The 24,228-nt window shown below is 38.7% G+C and overlaps 1 protein-coding gene across 1 annotated transcript in view; it reads right to left on the bottom strand.

Annotated features, from left to right (window-relative positions):
* Grip1 (glutamate receptor interacting protein 1) overlaps positions 1-24,228 on the bottom strand; it is a 630,091-nt gene that overhangs the window by 41,826 nt on the left and 564,037 nt on the right. Inside the window, exons 14-17 of the mRNA XM_071609698.1 lie at positions 19,077-19,157; positions 13,513-13,582; positions 11,728-11,873; positions 46-190 (exon numbers count right to left, since the gene is read on the bottom strand). Of these exons, the coding sequence (XP_071465799.1) occupies positions 46-190; positions 11,728-11,873; positions 13,513-13,582; positions 19,077-19,157 (442 nt within the window). The remainder of the gene's footprint in view (positions 1-45; positions 191-11,727; positions 11,874-13,512; positions 13,583-19,076; positions 19,158-24,228) is intronic.

The raw sequence follows: 24,228 nt of genomic DNA, 5'->3' as shown, positions 1-24,228 counted from the left end.
ACCCTCTCAGATGCAGGTAATTATAGCAGTTCTTTCAAATTTTACCTTTCAGCTAATCCCCCTTTAGTGAGGCTTGAAATGATTATAGGATCAAATGGCTCTTCAGTTCCTGAAATCGTGATGCCAAGGGGCCCCCCGTAGCGCTTCAGCTCCACAGTGTAAATAATTGCTCCGGAACTTTCTTGCTCATCTGCAATAAATGCCAAGAAGTCATAATTGGTTTCTTTGGAAAAACCAAAATAATAAGACACATATTCATATGTAAGGTAGGAAATTCAAAACATCACCATCAAAGCATTATGTCTCAGAAAATAATGATTTTAGGAAGTAGCATTTTCTTAATAGGATTTTACATTGTAATATACAGACACAGTCGTCGTCAGTGCCAGCAAAGGGGAATACTGCCTATCAATTTGTGTTTTCAAACTGTGAGTGATTCATCCACCTGGGGCTGCAGGACTTTCAGGCACAGTGCTGGGGTAGCATTTTGTTAAGCATGTGCTAAATACCTGTGGAATAAACATCTGGCTGATGTTTATGGGAGGAGAGAGTTACTCTGTCACAGAGAAGAGCTTGGGCTATGGAATTTGCATTTTCAAGCTTTACAAGTAAAGTAACTCTCTTTTTGAGGGCGGGTACTGAGGGTTGAATTCAGGGGCACTTGAGCACTGAGCCACCTCCCTATCCCTATTTTGTATTTTATTTAGAGACAGGGTCTCACTGAGTTGCTTAGTGCCTCAATTTTGCTCTGGCTGGCTTTGAACTTGGGATCCTCCTGCCTCTCACCCTCTCAAACTGCTGGGATTACAGGCATGTACCACCGTACCCTGCTACAAGTAAACTAATTTTCAATGCATGAAAACTTAGGGTTGGATCATGTGATAAGACATGGTTAAGTGAGACTTAGGTTAACCTGAAGGAAATTTAGAATTTCTTACATATCCTTCCTGACAGTGTCTTGAAATGTGAGTCTTATGGATGAATTCATGGGTATTAAAACAGAGGCTTGAATGATCTTTTGCTCTTGAGAGTAAGAACTGTCCTAAGCTATGTTTCAGGAGCTCGTGCCAGGCTGCCACATTGTCCCATGCTAATTTTGGTTATTTAGTGTTAGCATAAATGAAGACATTTCTGAATGTGGTCTACCTCAAGCATTGGCCAGAAAGATGTCACAGGCCACCCACTATAGGTGGGTGCTGTGGCTGTGTCCCAGTTGCATTATGAAGTCTCAGAATTCAAAGGATTTTATTTGCTTGTGACATGCTTAAAGTTCCTGAGCATTTCTTGTTTTATTCCTTGGGGCCAGGAACTGTGAATGGTTAAGGAGCTGTTTCATTTTGTACCTAAGGATACAATGAAATGGTCCAGTAGCTATTTTAACCAAACAGCTTTTACAGTCCAACTGTATCATAGTAAAGCATTAACACAGCCACATTTTTGCAGTGAGCAGCTGTTCATTTACGATATGAAACCCTTAAAGAAGGAGGAAAAAAAAAAGCTTGAGTTAACAATTCAATTATCTGTGTGTGCAGTGAAGAATTAGGGTGATCATAAAATGAAAGTTCCAGAGAGTAATGTGGGAAACAATATGCCCTCTCCTGGCAACATTTACTTTACCTCTGGCCCTACACTGGGAGTTCTGGGGTGTGACCATTACCTCCACTTCCTGAGTGCTCTACTCCTGTAAATTCATATGTTCACAATTGAAGACCATCTACACACACTGCAATGATCAAATCAACATTCCCTCTCAGGGCATTGCAAATCTATAATAGTTGACCTAAATTTATATCAGCAGTGAGAATCTTCCATATAAAGCTTAATAAGATTCACAAATTTTTTCCATGCTTAAGTTGTGGCCAAAAAGCTGGTCATGATCTACAAAGCCTCCAGAGGTAGTGTCAGGGTGCAGGGTCATCAAATCAGGGACAGAGGTCAAGATCTATATTTTTCTACAGTATATTTTTTTACCTTTCAGAGCTGGTTTTGATCTACATCAATAGGTTGTTACTGAATAGATTGCATGTACTTTACAGCCTGCATCAAGTATATTATAAGTATATATATAAGTATATTTAGATAAATTCTGGCATAGTTAAGTATTATTTACTGCAGGGGGCACTCTCTCAAGGTGGCTGGATATAACACTGGAAAGACTTGGCCCTTGAGTGCATACTACATAGGGAAGCATGAACACAAGCTTGTTGGTGGGCCCCAGGCATTCTGTATTTGGGCATCAGCTTTTTATGGGATTTGGGGGGAATGACACTTTCCCAATACCTGGAGTCTCAGGACCTTGTGAGAAATTTCAGTTGAAACTTCAGTCAGGTGAAAACAAACACTGACTCTGTGTGCAGGTGACTTAGGGACAGTTCCACTTTCTGGGAGATGGGGAAGAGCCAGTTCTAGTTAGCTAATCCTTCAGGCAACCAGAGTGAGCACTGTTATTTGTGGGCAATTCTGTACCTTGCATCACAAAGATGACAAACATAACATCAGAAGTGGAGCAGAGGGGTTTAGGAAAGTCCTTTTCAGGTCACCTTATGAGGGGATTTTTTTCATAGGCATTTGAGGCATCACTATAACTCTTATAGCAATAATTAGGGAGCTCAGTGAGTTCAGGTAGCGATGGAGATGCAAGTCTATAGTCTTTTCTCATCTATAATGTACATATATGTGAAAATCTCAATCACATTTCTGGAAAACATGAACATTGAGTGAACATCTGATTAAGAATTATTGCTAATACTTTGAAATATGATGATGTTAGTTATGTATTTAAAAGAGCATCTTTCAGGGATACATTAGTACCATTGACAAGAAGAAATGAAAGGGTAACTGGAATTTCATAACCCAGGGTGTGGGAAGGATGGAAAAACTAGATTGGGATTACAGATGAAGCAAGACTGGTCGACGGTTAATAATTGTAACCTGGTACTTTATTGCACTATTTTCCTCTATTTTTGTATACGCTTGAAATTTTGTAAGTTTTCTTTTTTAAAAAAGAAAGTAATCTTAGTTCTCTTGGAAAACCCCATGTGATACCATGAGTAAACAAGTATTTAATTAGTCTGGCTTTCTTCTTTCTTTTTTCATCAGTGATGGGTGGTGGTGGCTGCCTACACATGGTCTTATCTGGACCACTGGCCCATCTGGTCACAAGGCAAGGTTCCCAGGCCTCCCACTGTCATGTTCTCTCCAGGAGGCCCTGTGTGGCTCTGCCCAGGGTTTCTCAGTGGTTGTCTTGCTTGAGTTCCAGCTTTTACTCTCTCCTCACATCTATTTTCACGAGTGCTGCTGACCCATAATTCCTTCCCTTCTCTTCCCAGAATATTTTAAAAACATAAACCTGGGTAGGTAACTCTTTTACTTGAAGCTTTTCACTGGTTCTTTGACTCCTTATGAATAAAGTGCAACCCTTTTGAAGGGACTGAGGGGGACCTTCAGTCTCTCCAGAGGGTCACACCATCCACACTCCCCAGTCTAACCTCCTAATTCACTTCTTGCAGAATCACTGCCTTTCTTTAAAAGACGCTCTTTCCTATATTTTTATTGGTGCTTTATAGTCGTACATAATGGTGGGATTTGTTGTTACATATTGGCATATGCACACAATTTATATCAATAGAGTTTGGTCAATATCATTCCCCAGTACTTCTGCTTTCCAAACTTCCTGCCTCTCACCCTACTGGTCCCTTTCCTCTACTGATCTCCCTCTGATTTTCATGAGGTCAAACCTCCAACCTTTCTTTTCCTTTTTTTTCTCTCTAGCTTTCACATATGAGAGAAAATATATGAACTTTGACTTTCTGAGTTTGGCTTATTTCATTTAACATAATGTTCTCAAGTTTCATCCATTTTCCTGCAAATGACATAATTTCATTCTTCTTTATGGCTCAATAAATGTGTATATATACCGCATTTTCTTTATCCATTCATCCATTGAGGGACACTTAGGCTACTTCTATGATTTGGCTATTATAAATTGTGCTGCCATAAACATGGGTATGCATGTATTATGATGAATTCAATTCTTTAGGATAAATAATGAGGAGTGATATTGCTGGGTTTCACGGTGGTTCCATGCCTAGTCTTTCGAGTAACCTCCATACTGATTTCCATAGTGGTTATACTCATTTGCAATCCCACCAACAGTGTAAAAGTGTTCCTTTTCTTTACTTCCTCTCCAGCATTTATTGTAGTTTGCATTCTTGATGGCTGTAAAAGGCACCTTTCTAACATTGTCAGTCTGCACACGTTATTCCCTGTGCACAGGCATCCTTCTTCCATCTGTTCTGGATAATTTCTTCTACTTCAAGACTGAGTGCAGATGTCTTAGCTTTCAGGGAGCCTATCTGGCCCCTCCGGTCCTCTCTAGGGGCCTTTCCTATGACACCTCACAACTCCAATGCATTCTTCTTGTGCTTTTCAACTTTTTATTTTCATTCTTTCCTCCAAGGAGAAAAAAATTAATTCCCTTGAATGAGAGAAATTAAATAATAAGGAATAAAACTCAGTCAGGTAGGGTTGAGCTTCAGAGAGCCTCAAACTATTGTCATGATTGTAGTATCTAAGATTCTTTGTTCCTTCAGAACCAATTTTTGTCCTCATCAATAATGTATGTTCTAGCATGTACTTTTCATTCTACATCTTAATTGATCTCTTTCTTTGTTTCCTTCCTTACGATAGGATCATCTTGAAAATATAGGTTTTTATCTTCATATCCCCCAGCATATCTGGCACTAGGGAGAATTCAGTAAATGCTTAAAAGGAGCAAAAGTGTAGATGAATCCAGCATGCAGACTGGTTCCTAGGAAGAGACCTCTAGGAGACCCTGAGTCAGCACCCTTGCTGTGCCAAGGTCTACCTTCCTTCTCCAAGGCAGGTAACACAAAGCCAATCTGGCTCTTGCAACTCTTGTGAAACTAAGACCTGGACTATAACCCCGAGGACCAGCAAACCTAGAACTCCCTCCTGCCCCAGTTCCAAGAGTGCAGAGTCAGCTCCAGGCAGAACCTCCAGTTCCATCTGCCTTCTTGGGCTCTAGCCCAACTGGCATCTGAAAGGCCTTGCGCTCAGGAGGAGAGTACTAACTGCAGTTTAGAAGGCTAAGCTCAGACCATTTTGGAGGTGGAAACACTCCAAGGTCCTCTCTCCTTGAGTCCGCTGCAGCTTAAAAGCTTAGAAAGAAGCCGTTAGAGCATACAGCCAGAAGAGAAACTTTCTGAGAAGGAAAAAGGCAGAATTACCAGTAAGTTTTAACGTGAGCCTAAACAGATGTTAATGATATTATACGCAGCTTTTATATCACAACAGAAGGTTTACAACTATTAGTGAAATACAGGAAAGAAGGCCAGCCTACTTGTTTGTTCTGCTCAGCTCTAGTTAAGAAAATTAATGGGACCACAGAACAGATGCAAAATTGCTGCATTACTTATCTACGATGTTGTTTTCAGGCTTCTTGAGCACTGCCTGTTTAACAAAATGAACACTCTCTGGCTTGGATCCACAATGGCAGCTGCTTCTGTGGCCAAACAGGAGGCTTGGATTCGGGAGAGAGTCTTTGGAAGGCAGACGTGTGCAGGTCAATCAAAGTTCACTTCAACTAAACATAATGGCTCTAAAAAAAGGATGAATTTTTTTTTTTTGAGTGTGGCTAAATTTCTTGGAGTTGGGTAAGCCTGAGAAACCATTAAGAGAAGCACTCTCTACAGCTTCCTTCCTGTCACAGGGTCATTTCACCTGGTCATGTCAAAGTAATGAATCAGAAGAGTTCCAAGGAGTTGTGGAGTGTTTAAGAGTGAAATTCAAACTTCTTTATGTGAGGGATAATTTCTAAGTCTCAAAGATAGGACCCTTTGCGACAGCCCTTCTCAAAAGGTCCTGGGACCAACAGTTCTGGCATCATCTGGGAGCTTGCTAGAAATGCAAATTCCCAGTCTGCTCCCAAATGGGTAGGAATCAGAAACTTTGTGGAAAGGGCCTACTCTTCTGTTTTCTTTTCTTTTCTTTTTTTTTCCTTTTGATACCAGGGACTGAACCTCTGGGCACTTGACCACTGAGCAACATTCCCATCCCTTTCTTTTATTTTATTTAGAGAAAGGGTCTTGCTGAGTTGCTTAGGGCCTAGCAAAGTTGCTGAGGCTGGCTTTGAACTTGCAATCCTCCTGCCTTAGCCTCCTGAGCCACTGGGATTACAGATGTGTCCCATGGCTGCTTTTCTGTTTTTACGAGCTCTCTGGTGACTCTTATGCAAATTCAAATTTAAGTGGTATTATTTTTGAGAGATCAAGCACAAAGAAAAGGAAGAATACTTCTGTTTATCATAAGTTCTTCCTGCAGCCAGCTTCTTGCTGACACACTATTCCAGTGCTTCTAGCATAAGCCAGGATCATTCTTGAGAGCTTATAATGAGGTATCTTTCCTCCAATCTAGGTTTTCAGGGAAAAAAAGCCACTCCACATTACTTGGCTTGGCTTAACACTGATGAACTGAAAAAAAAAAAAAAAAAAACCTGAAAGCTCAAATCTTTGAAGGACAGATTTAACTGGTAATAAGGCTATATTTTCATGAGACTCAGCTTGGGAATGTATAAAGATAATTTGCTTTGGATGGGACAAGCTGCTGCCTGGAAATATTTTTCAACATAAATTCAAGTCCATGAAAGTAAAGTACTGAATTTATGGTCTCTAATAACAAGCACTATATATGAAGTAAGATGATTTAAATCAAGAGAGAATTTGATTGACAGGAAAGAAGTAATATAAAACAGATCCTTGCAAACTATACAGGATAGATTGGTAAACCTTCATCTCTTCCTACAGACTCCCAAAAGTCTCTACAGCTTTGCTTCAGGGCTGCTACTCCAGACCCAGCCAGATCTCACTCTCCCCTCTTCACTGACATTGGACCCAGATGCAGTCAAGGTGAAACAACAGGTTTTTCTTGGAGAGGGTTATTTGCATCTTTGTGGACTTGGGGATTGAGTAGCAGCCATCATCTTGGAGATCTGGACTCATGCAAGAACCCTTTGTCTCTCGTTGGGTTATGTTCCTGTGATGATGAAAGATGTCAAACACAAAAGCTTGCAAAGGCAGAATGGTAACTGAATCTAGAGGGAGAAAAACGCCTACCACCCCAGTGTTCCAATAGATTTTGCCATCCTAAAATATAACTAAAATTGATTTTATCAACATTCTTATAAGGATAACACATTCACTGGGTGTAACAATATTGCTAAAATAATTACCTCCTTTGATCCTTAAAACAGCCACGCAAAATAGGCATCAAATGCACATTTACAGACGAGGAAACTGATGCTCAGAGACGTTGAGTGGCTCAAGTTTCCCAGCTTGTCAGATGGGAAATGAGTGGTCACTAACCCAACAGTATGGCTGCACTCCCCAGCTGCACTCCTATGGTAGCCCCGCCCCCCATGGGCTTTCAGGGTAAAATTCCCACTTCTTAAAATGGTTTGTACAAGGCCCATAGGGTTTGTCTCCAGTGGCCTTCCAAGCTCACCCACTACAATGTCCTTACACTTTAAGCTTCAGCCACAGCTGCCTATGTGGATATGGCACACCTCCACTCTCCTGTCCTGCCTGGACAGGACCAACACTGTGGAGGCTAAGTTTGTTAGACTCATTTCCTCAAACTCCCCATGCCTAAATGGATACCACCACCTTCTCTTAACATGTATGCAAACCTAGAGAATATTCATTGTAGTATTAAATGTGGGTTTTCTTCTGTTTTTCCTACTGAGCAATGACTGATTTAAGGGCAGGGACTGGGCCCTGCCCAGTTCCTACTATGGCACAGACACCAAATGATGCCGATGGCATAGCTGAAAACCAAAGACTTGGCCAACACATGGGTTAGTTCCACTGTCTCCTAGCATAAGGTCAATGGCAGAACAATGAGACGAGTACACCTAGGAGAAATGCTGACATTGTGAAGCAGCATCTTTGAGGCAACCTTAGGAAATCGGGTTGCATCAGGCATGGTCATAAACTCCCATTGGCAAAGGATGGCAAGGAACAGGTAATTAAAGAAAGACATGGAAAACTCTTAGGGTAGAGAAAGCCCAGTATTAGTATAAGAAATATTTCAGGGGTAGAGGATGTATACTGGATATTACCATTCAAAATCATTGAGACAAAGGATGGGAATGATTCAGAGTGACAATTCAAATTACCAGCATAATTTCAGATTAGGAACAATATTACAGTTCCCAAATAAGTCACTGACCTGATGATAAGTGCTTATCTTCCACTGAGTTATATCTTGACTAAGGATTAGAATGGGTACAGGGAAAGGGATTTCAGGAGGCAGTTATAGTAAAAACACTCCCCACTTATTGAACACCAACTGTGCCAGAACAAGTTACAACAGCTCACTGAGGGGGATACATACTTTTACATGCACATTATTGGAAGTGGAGCTGAATATCAGAGAGGTTTAGTAACTTTCCCAGACTCACAAAGCTCAGGTACAGTAGAGCTAAACTCTAAACTCAGGTCTGATTTTAAATGTTGTGCTTTATGATTACACAGACTGTCTTGAACCAATCTGTAATCAGGTTTTACACTTTTAATAATGGGGGTTCCTCCCACTTGATTTGTTCTAAATAAAAAACAATTTTAGTTTCTCAAATTATATTTTCACTCTCATGATGGAAGAGGATATTAGGCCCATCCTAATTCTTCTAAACCAATGATCAGATGATAGTTTTCAAATAGTGATCTGGTATAAAACATGTGTAAATGTATCTATATTTTGGTATACCATTGAGAAAATTTGGTTTGGGTAAATATATCCCTCCCATTAGTATTTATAGTCTTATTTTTGTCTATGTGTGTTTTTCAATGGAAAAATTTAGAATTTTTAAAAGAGTACATTTTTAAAGGTAAAAAACTCTTGATAAACATGATAATTACCATAATATTGGTATGAGGATTATAAAAAGAAAGGTATAAAGCTGAAAAGCAAGCCAAAGGAAATCGGCAACTGAAACTAAGATTTAGCTTTCCAAGTGCTGTGTTTTGTCTCTGAAATCCCTGCCAGTGCATCTGCACAGCTGGGCTTTGAAATGGGACACATTGCCAACTGTATACACCATGCATATTCATCTCAGGCTCTGCTTTTTCATTGTGCAAGGAAGTAGCTGAGATCTACTTAGCTGGACAAATCATGTAAAATAGTTTTCTCCACAGAGCTTTGCCTCTTTGCTAGGAGGGAACCCAGATGATGCTGGAGGCGTTAGCCCTCTCTTGAAATAAATCCCCGAAAGCAAGTGCAATTGAAGCAGACTCAGAACAAAAGGAATGCAAATGTTGGCATAGAAAATCAGTTGCTTGGGAAATAATGAGTACAAACGAGTACGTATTTTTAAAACATGGTTATAAAACATATTTGTATATAATCATCATTACCGACTGTATTGATCGATGCAACTACTAATTTTTTAAAAACTTTGTATAAAAAGCATTAACACATGGTCTGACATGACCATGAACTCTAGATCTAGGTGGTTTATGGGAAGATTCCAGAACATGGATGATAGTTCACTGCTGGTTGATTTGGATCTTAAATGTTCCTGCAAAGGCCCACATGATAAAGGCTTGGTGGCCAGTCTGTGGTACTGTTGAGAGGAGGTGGAAGCTTTTGGAGGTGGGGCATAGTGAAAGGAAGTTAGGTTATTGGGGGCATATTGGGATAAGGGCCCCCTTCTCCTCTCTCTCCCTTTGCTTCCTGGCCACATTGAGGTGAGCAGCTTTGTTCTGTCACATGTTCCCAGCCATGATGTTCTGCCTCACTACAGGCCCCCAAACTCTGAAACCAACCTACCAACCATGGACTGAAACCTCTGAAATTATGAGCCCAAACAAACCTTTCCTTCTTCTAAGTTTACTTTCTCAGGTAATCTGTCACACTGATAGAAAGATGATTAATGCAGTTGGGATGAAATTACATATCTATATCTATATTCTAATGAGTCCTCACTTAACCAATTTAACTACATTGTAACCAGTTTTCACTTTACTGGATTCATTGTGGCTTTCTATTATAAAATATACCGACTAATGCCATAAAATTCTCCTGAGAAATAGGTTTCTTTTTCTAGTTCCCCTGTACCTTTCTGCTTCTGCTCCTGCCAGAGCTACAACCTTAAAAGTTTAGAATTGTGTTTATTCCCAAGTTTGTTTATGCAAGTTTTACTTGTTATTGTATAAAGAATCTATGTAGTTATTCCATGAAAGCAAACACAAATACATTAGGTACAGATCTATTGTTAATTAAATAGGAGAAAAACTCTAAAACATTGCAGAAAATAAAAATATAGGTGAAGTAAGTGATAAGATTGCTTTAAATTCTCACTGTGTTAAAATCAAGACTGCAAAAAAGTTTTGGTGTGCTATTGTGCAGTAAGGGGACTATTTATAATAACCACATACTATACATTCCAAAAAGGTAGAAGAAAGGATTTTGAGAGTTTTTATCATACAAAATAATAAATGTTTGAGGAGATAGATGTTTAACCTGAATTAACATTCCATAAAGCATACATGTGTCAAAACATTATGCTACCATATTAATGGGTATAATTTTTGTTTTTATTTATCAGTTAAAATACATTTAATTTTAAAAGTAAAATAAAATCGGAAATCATGAACTATATGTGTATAGTTTAGACAAAGATTTGCAACTATACTCAGTAGAATCCTATTCATAGAAAAGGCCTTGACTTTACCCATAGGATTGGCAAAATTTAAATGCTTATGCTTTGAATATTTATCATTTTCTATAATTTTCCACATAATCTGACTTTTTCAATTAATGAACTTTTTTTTTTTTTAAATTGGCTCTAAGTTGTTATCACAGACAATGGGCTCCCTCGGCAGTGCCAACTCAAAGTGTGCTCTTTGCATGACTGAGCGGCATCACCTGGAAGTTAGTTAGAAATGCAGAATTCCAGGCCCCACCTGGGGATAGGGTCCTGGAACTTGTGTTTTCATAGGCTCCAGAGGCGATTCTGAGGCCTACTAGATTCTGAGAAACATTGCTCTACTCCTGCTGTGTTCACACGATACTGGACACCTGAGAATGGACATAGCCCTTCAAGAAAGCAACATGGTGCAAGGATCACAAGTTTCTTTCTTTTTCTTTTTTTTTCCTCAGCAATCTTCTAAGAAGAAAAGTGGAACAAAAGTATCTATGCATAAATATGTCTATGATGGTACTATCCACAATAATGAAGCAATTGAGAACAATTTAAGAATAAAAGAATGGTAAATAAATTATATGCGGTAAATAACAGATATTAAGGGCTTGTAAATGTTAAAATGTCTGTAAAGTTAAGTAAAAATGCAACATCTGCTATGGATATAATTATGTAATGTAAATATTAACCAAGACTTGGAAATGATTAATTTCATTGTATTAGAGTGATATTGGGTGATGATCTAGTTTCACCCTGAAAAGTTAATACAAACACAATAATATGTACAGTGAAAATACCTCAATTATTTAATTTAAAGCACCATTATTTAAAATTTGTATGATACTCCGAATGCACAATTTAAAGTCTCTTTTAACTACATTAAAAAAAAAAAAAACAGTGTCGCAATGTCACTAGCCAGCTGTTGTATGTAAAACATCAAGCACTAGTACGTTTTTGACAGATGGGCAGTCAGAACAATCAGTCATAAGTAAGGATGCCATCAATACCTGAATTATCTTCATCTTTGCGGATTTTGAGCTTCACCAGGTCTTCACACTGCTGGAGGATTTGAACTGCATCTTCCATGGAACAGTTGTCCAGCCGGATGTTATCAATTGCAAGTAATTTATCCCCAAGTTCCAGGGTTCCAGTTCTGTGAGTAAATGCAGAGTGACACATGACTAATGACAAATGCTTAAGCAGGCCATTTAAAGAGGCATTAAGCATAATGCAGCATTATGGTAATCTTCAGAGGAAAAGAGTGTCTTCAAACTGTTTTTAAATTGCACGTATTGACAAACCCCATTTTTCCCAGCCTTGTTTGGGATCGCTGATGTGACATTAAATTGCAGAGTATTACAACGTTTTAAAAATGCTTTTGTCAATTAAACGGGGACATCCATGTAAGCTTCACTAAGGAAGTCCAAGGTTCCTGGGAAGGGGGGAAATGGGCTGGGGTCTGCAGAGACCTCCAAGTCCTTATGCTCTTCCACACTGTTGTACCTGTTTTGGTCCCTGGAAATCAAGCAATAGGAGAGGATGAGAGAGTGGGAGTAGTCAAGGAGGGACAGAGTTGGAGGGAACCTGAGACTTGGAATCTCTACCATTTCTGCATGTGCCTGGAGTAGGGAGAAGAGGTATAGGTGAACCTGATGCTAGTTTTTTAGAAAGTGGTCTCTTAGAATCTAATACTGGCAATGGACAAGTACAGGTCTGTTGAAAGTTTTTAAGGACCATTATGAAATGAGAAAAATAATGAGAATGTTGTGTATATGTGTTTGTATGTGTATACATGTATGGACCCAGATATTTGCAAGAACTGTCCTCTGTGCATTAAGTCTTTGATAGAGGATGCTAATTGTTTCCTAATATCTATTTGCCTCTTTGTTTTTCTGAGTAACCCTCTAAAAAATGTATGCTCCAGACTCTTAGCACTTTCCCAATGCCTACCTCCTGCCTGTGTTTAGGAAAGGCAGATGACTGGCAAGGAGGAGGGATGGCTACCTTCCCCCAGCAGTGACTTCCAGTCCTGGATGGCCTGCCTACCTCCCAGTTGTTATGAGAGAGACAAACTTCTGTTTTGTTTCATCCATGCGATTGGTAAATTTCTTTTTCACAACAGCTGAGCCTATATACCTATCCACTTAAACTTACACAATGTCCTTCCTTCCTTTTGCATGTTAAACTACTTCTTTAATGACATGATTGTGTAATAAATGGGATTTTTTAAAAAAAGTCCTTAATGGAAAAATGAAAGGAAACCTAATAGTCTTACATCAGTATTTTCAGTCAATTAAGAAGTATTTTTATCTCTGAAATAAAAGTTTGAGACTCCCTTATTTTAATGGTATATGAACCAAATAGGAGACATGAACATTGCTTAATGCTCAAGGATCTTGTGTGCCCAGGGAGGACACTTAGCAACACTGTTCCACCAGCTGTTATGTCTGTGAGGAGGACTTCTCATAATTGGAGCTAATTTCAGGGTTTTAGCTGGAAAATCCAAGATGGATGATGGTCAGTGAAGAAGAGCCCACACTAAACTCATAAAAGGGCCTGAAAAACATTTTTAGCGGATTCTTGTCTGCCTTGGGTACCGAAGTAAATTGATATAAGGGGAATATCTACATAACCATTGCTATCAGGGATATCAGATATGATTGATTAATAGGGACTGTCTGTACAATATGAGAATAGTGACCATTAACAACATCTGCCTTGGGATGGAAGGGGTCATTTTTTCTTAAATTAAGAGAGGTCTTAGAATAAACCAGAAAATATGATTTCCTTACCTGTGTGCCACACTCCCTTTCTTGATATCTGAAATGACAAGGGGATCCCCTGGTTTTCTACTTGATGGTGCTGTAATAATGAACATAGGACAATCATATCTTTATATCCATGATTTCCCAGTACATTTTCCCTGATTTATAATAACTTTCATTAATGCAATTAGAGTCTGTATGCAAAGCAAACATTATGAGTCAAATGAATTAGAAAACATGTACATTATATCTATAACAATGTTTGTTATTTATAAACTGAAAACCTAAAGCAAAGTCATTTAAAGTTGCAGTTGGAAAAAGCAATTGGAGAACTGTCCATCAGGCTTAAATCTATTTTAATCAGTGATTCTCCAGGGAGGACCTGACAGACTGGTACCTCAATAGGAGAATATTAGAATCCACTGGGGCTTCCCTTAGTGGTGCTGACAGGTGACCCTTTCTCCCACCCTGTCCTGCACTTCTTTCCAGAGAAGAGACATGCTGATGGGGATGTGTCTTGTTACTCAAGCATACCAGGAGACAGAATGGAGAAGTGCTAATTTGAAGTTCTCTTTTTTTTTTTTCTTCCAGAAGGAAATCTTTTGATAGTTGTGCTATAAATCTTTAAATTCTGCTCACAAATTCATATCATTCTGAAATGTTCTGGAATGTGACTATTTTATTTTAATGGCTGTAGTAAATATTTTATTGCTAGTTAACTAAATTTTCATATATTCTGATATAACTTTGATTAGGTTGGCAGATGAAACTATTATTCTGCACAGTAGTCAGTTTTGGGTTTTATAAATTTTCTTAGGAATATTTCCATGTGATAAATATGAAAACCAATTAGAATTGAGTTTACTTAGAATTACCTCTGGAAATGAGTTATAGTCCATATAAGTACAAAAAAAATCATCTTGACTTAGGAAGTTTATATGTAATTTAGGAGTTTGATACTAAACTAACCATATTCAATATTTGCAAAAAAACAATTGGCCTCTAAGAGATGTTTTGCCGACCTGAAGCCTGGAATGATATACTTTTAGGGACCATTAGAAGGTCCCTGAAGTAAGATTTTATGATAAACAGTCTGATCAACCCATAATAATCATAGAACCATATCATATCCCATAATCCCATCTGAATTCCAGGAAAATGTTTATGCAGGAGAACAGATGGTTTAATATCTAACACTACATTAAAAAAAAAAGAGGCAAACATAGATACCAATACCTGTCTAAATCAGTTCACAGTAAATATTAATGAGACTTCATTTAATCGTTATACTTAGCTTCTGGCAAAGAATACAAACTATTCTATTCGCTGCAATTAATTTATTATTAATTTAAACCTTCACTCAAAGATTTGATAAAATTCCTCTAGAGAAATATAAGCATCTACCATTTTTCACTCATGTCATAATCCAGAATTGCAAACTGTTCTGGGCATAGCTACAGAGTGCCTGCCTAGTATATATGAGGCCCTAGATTCAAACCCACACTCCAAAACAAAACAAAACAAAAATCAAAACAACATAAACGAAAAAATGTGTTGGAGGAAATGATACTGTCTGAAAACTTTTCCTGTTTTTGAAGACAAGTGAACTCTTGCGAATTCTGAAATTAAATGGAAATCAATGAAATGGTTCAAGAATATTCTGAGACATCCAGTTATTGGTGGAACTTATTCTGCTAGTGAAGGCACTTGGCTCAAAGAGTCTGATGAAGAAACCAAACTACAATAGAGAAACTCCCTGTCGCTCTGTCTCTCTCATTAAGCTTTGCTTTAATTGCAACCATATACACAATGCATGGAAAGTAAATCAGTTTATTTGATTTGAAATGGAGCACTGAGTAGTTTTTTATTGCAAAATTGGCAAAACCCATGAACCATTCTCTTCTAAATGTGTGTAAGACTTAGTGGGGGAATGACAGATTTGTTGTGCTTGTCATAAAGGCTATTTCATGATTTTCTAAAAAATAAAGCAAGCCTTTATTTCTGCAAACAATTCAGTCACAACCAAAAAGGAAATGCAACAAATTAGCTGCACTCAAAAAAAAAAAAATGCTGCCTTTTGCTTTTCTGGTACAGAATCTGGGAAGGTTCATCAATCAGATGGCGACAGGGCTGAGAGGTGCCATGAGAGTAAAGCCAAGGTTAAGGCAGATGGAATGGATTTGGCACCTGCTTGGCCCTTTATTAGCTCAGGGTCTTTGGGCAGGTTACACAGCTGAACCAGACTGTCCTGTCTATGAAATGGGGACAGATATCCCAGGATTGCTTTGAGGATTAAATAAGAAAAGGTATAAAACTGTGCAGTGCTATGCACAGCATAAAGTAGTTATAAACCCCAGAAATCCATTGTCAGAAGGACTTTATGGATGAAGGCACATGATACAGACAACCAGGGTTCTCTGTCTTGAAAACAGGAAGGTAACAGCTATGATCTGATTGGCTGGGTATGAGGGTGTTGGGGTGTGGCTTCCAGTTCCAAACTGCATCCACTTTATTTGGTACAGTAAATCCCTCCATAATATGGCAATAACATCCATAAAAGTAATGCCTGATGCTAATGTTCTATCAGTGTTTCAGTGGGAACTTAAGACAATTAGTCTAAAACTGCCCATTACGTCCACACTCAGAGGGACTCTTAGTTGATCAGGCCTGGAGAGTGAGTCATAAAGGTTTTGATAGGATATTTCTGGGATGGAGGGCCCTTCTTTAGTACTCTGAGTTTTCACAAGGTGGAGAAGATACAAAGGGATTTTGTGTTAAGATGTTGAGGAAAATCAATCAATCTCAGTTTCACTCACAGTACCTGTGTTTGAGAAGTGGATCCCCTGGATTTCCTAACGTAGGAGGTATGATTAGAGTGGACACTAGAATTTGTGGTCTGGAGGTATGCTTAAAATATTTCACAAGGCTCTGTATGCAAAGTAACTAAGGATTGTCATCATACTAATACTCATGAGGGTTCACAACATGTTCTAGGGACTTTACATACACTAACTCATTTAATCTTGTCAATGCTGTGCAGGAGGAAATATGTACCCCTTTTATAGGTAAGGAAACTGGGGACAGAGGGAGGGAATCAGGTGATCATTGTCCAAGTCAAGGCTTCCTCAGTTCATGCAACAGTCTATGCACAAGCATGTGTATTCATCATCTCCTATGAGGGCTTGTTTCCTGGAGGGCTACTATTAGTAGAACATTGTTTGCTCATAAAGTCTTCTTATTCATTAACTTAACAGATACAGGTATTAAATGAGCACCTTGTATGTGCCAGTGACTGTGACAGGCATCAGGAACTTGCTATTTTGTAGCAACACAAATGGATTCTGGCCTTGTTTTCCCCCTTTTATAGCAAGTTGTGTTTTCTCAACTGGCAAAATATATGCATGTTCCATGAGAGACACAAACTCAGCATGGTGATGATTAGTGGCGTAAATGGAGCCGTAGCTCTAGAAGGGCTGACAAGCATGTGTGACAGGCTTGTGTATCATTTCTCCATCTAGGAGTGGCACAGCACTTCCAGCTTCCATAAATAGCATTTGCTTGTGGCTGGCTACAATTCAAGCCATTCTTGGAGAGCAGGAGTTTGGGTTTTTGCCATTATTATTGTTAGAGTCAGTTTCAGCAGTAATGATTGGCACACACACAAAAACATCATAAGACATAATTTTAAATGACTCTACATATGAATAAACAAATATTGTGCAGCTGCATGTACATAACTACATCTCAAACTGAGCATATAAATGTCTATTTTTTTTTGAAAAAGATATATCACAGGATTATTTTTGATGGACACTGGATACATTATGTTTTTATTTATATTAATTTTTGAGAATAAATTTATTATATAAAATAATACAAGACCATTTTCCTAAATAAAACATTTGAACGTAAAATAATCAGCAGAAGTTTCCATAGAGCTGATGCCTTCAAAATACCCACCGGCAGGAAGCATCTTCTGGACAGGGCATTTACTCTTGAAATTTAGCACAGACACACAGAGGACAGGATGTATTGAATGCGTGAAGGTAGAAAAAGGGAAGAAAAAGAAGACAAGTGCAGGCAGGTTTCTGGGGAGAGCCAAGAGATTACACACTATACACCTCAAGAGACACTACCTGAGCAGCCTGGTCTGATGGAACAAAGGGATGGAAGGAATCAACAGAATAAATGAACTGCCTTAAAGTTACATAGGGTTGCAGAAGCCACCTTGAACCCCAAATGTTTTGGGGACTGTAAGTCATGATGTGCCCTCAATCTCAAGAGCCACGGCTGTTGACAGAATAATCACAAACCATATTTGCTTCACAGAGTTCTAAGAGGCTGAGAGACCCAATTTAGAGTATAAATGACTTTAGTTGCACCTAAAACAGGGATGGAGCCACCAAAATCTCATTCGTCTTTCTACTTTCTTCCTAATAGGCAGCTCTGGGTCGTGGGGGGCTATAGATCACCTCTCATATATATGGTTTCTTATTCTTAACATGACTCTGAATTGGAGAACCAGTCTTTCTAGTGCTGCGGTAGATATGCGTGTTTTATCAGTTATAAATAAAATTGCATTTTTAGTGTTAAATTTATATCATCAAAGTGGGACTGGGCAGTCGCCCTTCATATTGCCCAATTGAGAACTCCTTTTATTTATTTTACTTTAACCACTGACAAAAATGCTATCTGACAGTGTGGCAAGGCCCTTTCATGTAACCTCATCATTCTTTCTTGAGGCAGCCACCTCCTGGTCACAGTCATTGCCTCTGTGCTCCTTTCATCTTTATGCATTGATCATTTGCTTCATTTTCTTGGGGCATTTATGGATGAACTGAGTCTGTGGATATTAAAAGGACAAGCCCCCTCCCCCCAATTTCCATTTTATGAAAGTCCACTGAGGATGAAATTTTTAAAGTTCTTTTACCAAAGTAGTTATGAAACGAGAGCCTGAGGAAGAAAAGGAATGAAACACATTTATATACTCTGCCTTTCCTTTTCATTTGGTTCCCAACACACCTTTCAACGCCATGGAAGAATTCAGGGATTTAACAAAGAAGAGACCTTGTTTTAGTCTTGTGAAATGGGTTATAGAGTCACAGTAGACACAAGAAGATAGTCTTGAAAGTAAATAAATAAATGTGATCATTTGTTTTATTGCATTGATTAAGTGTAAAACTTAATCCATAATATACCAAAATGTAAAGAATTTATATGCACTTTTCTGCCCCTCTAATTATTCATAGGGGGAGGTGTAACATACTTATTAAAAACTTACTGATTTCTTACTAGGCACTGTACAAGGTATGGGAGTTTATGATTTTATGTAATACTTAAAATTACTGTATTTTGTAGATATTCACACTTCCATGTTATAAAGAAAAACAACATCAGAGAGAGCTTCGGTGACTGGCCCCATTCAAAAGGTGAGTAAGTGCTGGAGGTTTGAGCAACTCCACCATTTCGCAGCATGACAGCAACACTCGGTCCTCATGCTGAAAATGTGCCATGCCTGTAAACCATCCAACAAGCCAATTTTCTAATGTCTTTACAGCATCATATTTTAAAAGCAGCCATTTTTTACTTACAGCTGATCGTTATTCCGAGTTCCACATTGTGCTTCTTAGGGAGCTTTACGTGAAATGTTCCACTGCTTGGGATGACGGACTCTGTATTTCAAAACAGAACAAAGAGTTTGGTAGGATAGTTGTTGATCCGGGGGGTAGGGGTGGAGAAGTGACTTAGTTTATAGTGTTGACAGTGAAAGGCATAATCAAAGAAGTAAAACAAGGATGTTATTCAAAACTTTTTGCAATCAGAATAGTACCTTGCCATATAACCAATTATATACAGAATGCTGACTGTAGAGTTGAGACACAGTGACTTGACCAAGAGGCCCCAAATGCAGCCAGAGTGACCCAATAGTCTCTAAATCCTGGGGATCTCAGGAGGTCCCGGACAGATCCAGAAGGCCCTAGAACAGTTTGGAGGTGGGCTTAGATACTTGCCAGCCAGTATAGAAATAGGGAAACTAGTATTGTAGCAACACAAAGAGAACTAGAGTGCACTGGCTGATTCTCAATCCTTGAGAGAACTAAGTTGATTTACCAAGATCTGACTCTATCTGGGAGAAGAAATTGTTACATATTTTAAAGTATACTTTTGAAATTATTTCAACAGTCTGGGAAAGCTTTAATTAGTGATACTTGGAAATAACCTGTAAAGGATAATATGTACTCTACTCATATTAAGTTGCTAAAGACTAAAATCTCTTCTTGACAGCTTTGGAAAAGTGCAGGAAGAGGCATCAAGAACAAAGGAAATGTGAGCAGAAGCGGAGATTGTGGGATGGCCAAACTAAGCCCCTTTCACAGCTTCATCAGCTCTGCTCTAAGCTGGCTCCTCACCCAGAAAAAAGAACTGAGTACAGCATCTGTGATGTGGACAGAACGCGTAGGCCCTCAGGCTCCCAGTCCAATTTGTTAATTGTGTGTTTAACACATTTTGAGTCTCTGCACAGCAGAGGTGAAAGCCAGGATTGGACTCTTGGAAGTCGTGCTCCCTTCCTTGTCCTGACTTCAATTGTTCTTCTTGGCCTTTTGCCCTTTCCCACGAGAAGTTTAGGCAGTAAACATTTTACAAGACCAGAACCTGATCTTGCAATTAGGAAGGTTCACCATAGAGTGTTAAACTAGAGAACACAATAAAAATTTGAGCTCCCTCAGCCTCCAGACTTCTAGAAGGCCACCTGTAAGAAAGGATCTCCCACTACTCCTACCTTTTTCAGTGGTGCAGACAAATCTTCTCTCTCTGGCCTCCTCCCTCCATTCTTCAACTCACCTCTAAGGGATGGGAGGGAATTGGCTACCTTTCCCACTTGCTCAGTCTCAACTTTTTCCAAGACCAGGACAGTGGTGGCTTCTCTGCTGCCCCCAATTAACACTCTGATGTGCCAGGAAGTGAACCCACATATATTGGTTTACTTATTCATTGAGAGTTTATCTTTCTCATTTTTCCAACAGGACTTGAAATAGATACAATTATTCATTTATTTCAATAGATTTCAAAAAAAGATCAACTAATTTTGACAAACTGGGATAGAAAAAAGAGAAATGAAGAAGGTAAAAAAACACATAGATTTTTTTTTCCTGCCTGATCAGTGGAACTACAAGTACTTCCTAAATATTTCTCCAAATCCTTCTTTTCCTGAAGACATATCTTTCCTGAGTCTGGATTATTCCTTACTTCAACAACATAAAGCTAATTGGCCCCTTATTTCCCCAAAAAGTGACTGTTTAAGAATTTGAAGTTAGCATGTACAGTGGCAGGCAGATGGGGCCTTTGAAAGTGACCACATTTTGCCCATAAGTACCAGTAGTCAATCTGCAGATAGACGGAAGAAAGAGACAAGTGTGCATGAGGAGAGAGCATCAAGCCTCTGATCTTGGAAGCAGGGCCTGTGTTTGACCTCCGTAGTCCTTGGCATCTGCTTAAAGCCCCTCCTGCCTGTGAAATCAAGCTATATTTCTATCAAATGCCTCCTTTCTGTCGAAACTAGCTGGAGTGCATTTCTGTTGTTGAAACTGAAAGACCCTGGAAGAACACACTGATGTAGTAGAGGAAATTGGATGGGAACCAGCAGAAATCTACCATCCGAGTGTTCATGGGCACAGCATGAATAAATGATTTGGCTACGTGGACAGAGCACACATGTGGTCCATAACTGCATGTGGCATATGAAGCCTCACAACTTGTGGAACCCATTTGTGTGTGTGTGTGTGTGTGTGTGTGTGTGTGTGTGTGTGAGAGAGAGAGAGAGAGAGAGAGAGAGAGAGAGAGAGACTGTTTTAAGAAAAGTCTTACTGTGAAAGGGGAGGGGAGCATACTGTATGTTTGTGTTTATGGATCTCTGTATGGATATAACATCTTATCTGCGACACTGTCCTTATACAAATACAAGTGAGGGTTTTAGAATCAACAGGGCCAGAGAACACTGATCTAGAATAGTTACTATAGCAACCTTTTGCTTTTATAAATTTTTAAAGCAGGGAACCTTGACCAAGATTAATATTGTTAATGGTATTGGAAGGGATATTATCACTTCCTGGAAAACAGTAATGGATCACTTTGACTACATAAAATGTGAAATATTCATAATGATAAATAAATATCAACCAATGAATCTCTTTGATCAAGCTGTGGCTTCATTTTAATCCCTAAATGCCAACATGATTTGTTTTATATTTGTAATTTTTCCTTATATAATTATTTGGCTGTTAAAGCAAAAGCATATTTAATTTGAGGTTTTATAAGCAAAAAAAAAAACTAAGGGGGAAAAGGTTTCAATATTTGGAAAAACAACAGGTTTAGAGTAAATAAATATAATTCTGAGAACAGATGATGTTTATTTTGCTAGACTCCCAAGTGATTATTTTGCACTTCCCTGATTTTGCTTTATCTTTGTTAATACTATAATTAAAAACACATTTGGGTAAAAAGGTTTGCTTCTTTCCCATTGGTCTGATTTTCTGCCTGAAGCATTTATTGTTGGCACAGTGAGATAAGCACCATATCATAATTCATCCATTGGGCGCCCTTGTGAGGAGTGCAAATGTTTAACTGCCCCCCTCAGATGAAAGCGTGGGACTCCAGCAATGGTGATAAACATCATTTGATAGGATTTGCACTGAGACTTCTTTCCAGAACAAAGATTTATTTTCCCCAACAAAATAACTTCAGAGTTAGAGAAGAAATTTCAAGTAGGCATGATATACTTCATGGTAGTTTGGTATTTAAAAGAATCAAACGAGGCAAAATGTAAATTGTGTTCATGCTACAACTTTATAAAATTATACATATAGTAAAGGATTTTTGGTAAAGGAATGTAAAGAGTTTAAACTTTTATTTCTTAGAGTGATGGTGTTATGAGCACTTTTGACTTAAAAAAATTTTATTAATGTTACTATGATGTTGTTTGTGTACTACTATCTACTAACAGAGAAAGATTTGGGCAAAAGTATATTCAGAGTTAAGCTTTTAACCACCTTTATGTCATTTAAAATGTTTATAAAATTGAGGTAGTCCCTGTGAGACCCAAGTGTGGGAGAAGTAATATCAGGGTATAAACTATTTCTGGGGAACAAGTTTAGAAATGGATAGCTCACATCCAGACATTTAAGAGTGAATCCAGGACAGGGCCATCCTGAAACCACTTACATCCAGGGGTTCCCTAACCACTCTCCCAAGTTATTGACTGACTAAAAAGGATTAAAAAAAAACAATTTTAGATTCCAGTCGATGAGTAATGACTAAATAGGAAGGTTCACCACAGAGAACACAATAAAAATTTGATGTCCCTCAGCCTTCAAATTTGGATGTTGTGTCTGCAGGAGAACAGCCATATCATTAGTGATGTCTGACATGAGTAGGGAAGAGGGAATGACGATGGGAATACATTTTTTTTCTTGTTCTATTTTAGATCATCTCCATCTGAAATGGGTTGCTTTCTGGAACAAACAAAGGCTGGGAAGATGACCTTAAGTTTCTTGTTCTTGGCCCTTATCAAATATGGGTACTGAATAAAGAAGTTTTAATAGATGCAGCTCTTATTTTTTAGGACCTTAAACTTAAGATATTAAAGCATTAAATCAGCAAATATTAAAATATACATTAAGTATGCATTAAGCAATGAACAAATTTCAAGGATCCATATAAAATAAAAATGCATTGATAGCACAAGGTAATACTTAGATACTGTTTATGAAGAAGGTCAAATTGTGTTGGTCTTTCCAGTACTGAAATGCAGTGAGTAGGTGCTGCTGATTGTCCTACTGTGTGCGGGATTCACAACTCCCTGTAACACAGGCTTTCAGTAGGGCAGACATACAGGAATCTGTTCATATTTTATTTTTCTAATTAAACAGCCAGTGTGATACGATATGGGCATTGTGGGCTGCAAGTCAGTTGCTTTAGGGTGTACGATTCACTTTGCTGTATGACCTAGAGTAGCCCAGCTGAGCCTCAGTTCCCCGCTTATAAATAAACAAAGGTATGGGAGTATAAGACTCTTTTTACCACTAATGTTCTGTCATTGTAGTAAGTACATCTGGGGGAGGTGGGCAACCTTCCTGTTTGGAACCCTAACTTCACTGCCATCTGATTATGACAGAGTCTTTCTCCCTGGTCCTTCTACCTGGTTCCTGCTGGGTCACAGCTGACTAGAAGGGAAGGATACTCAACCTAAGCTGGCCTATTAGATTTGCTTTCCTAGGAGTTAGAAATTAGAACTGGCTGGATACTTTAGCAAAGATGGGGCCAAAATGTACAACAAAAAGTCAGGGAGAAGGGGGCTGGGGTTGTAGTTCAGTGGTAGAGTGTTTGTGTAGCATTTGTGAGGCACTGGGTTTGATCCTCAGGACTACATATAAATAAAACAAAGGTCCATTGACTATATATATGGAGAGAGAGAGAGAGAGAGAGAGAGAGAGAGAGAGAGAGCGCTTCTCTATAAAAACAAATAGAACAGACTGCAAAAGAAGCAGCTCTAAGACCAGGAAACCCAGAGAGTTAGATCCCCCCCACCTAACTTGGAAATTCCTTTATGTGCCTCAGGTTAGTTTTCTCAGTCATTCTTTGCACGTGCAAACCAACATCATTCTTTTCAACTCCCCAAGAGAAAGTGGGTTTGATCTCAGTTCTTGATGTAAACTAAAGTTCTTGATCCAGCCCCCAACTGCTCTT

The sequence above is a fragment of the Marmota flaviventris genome, chromosome 3, assembly GCF_047511675.1.
Source record: "Marmota flaviventris isolate mMarFla1 chromosome 3, mMarFla1.hap1, whole genome shotgun sequence".
NCBI lineage: Eukaryota > Metazoa > Chordata > Mammalia > Rodentia > Sciuridae > Marmota > Marmota flaviventris.
This window is presented reverse-complemented; position numbering and strand designations above follow the sequence as displayed.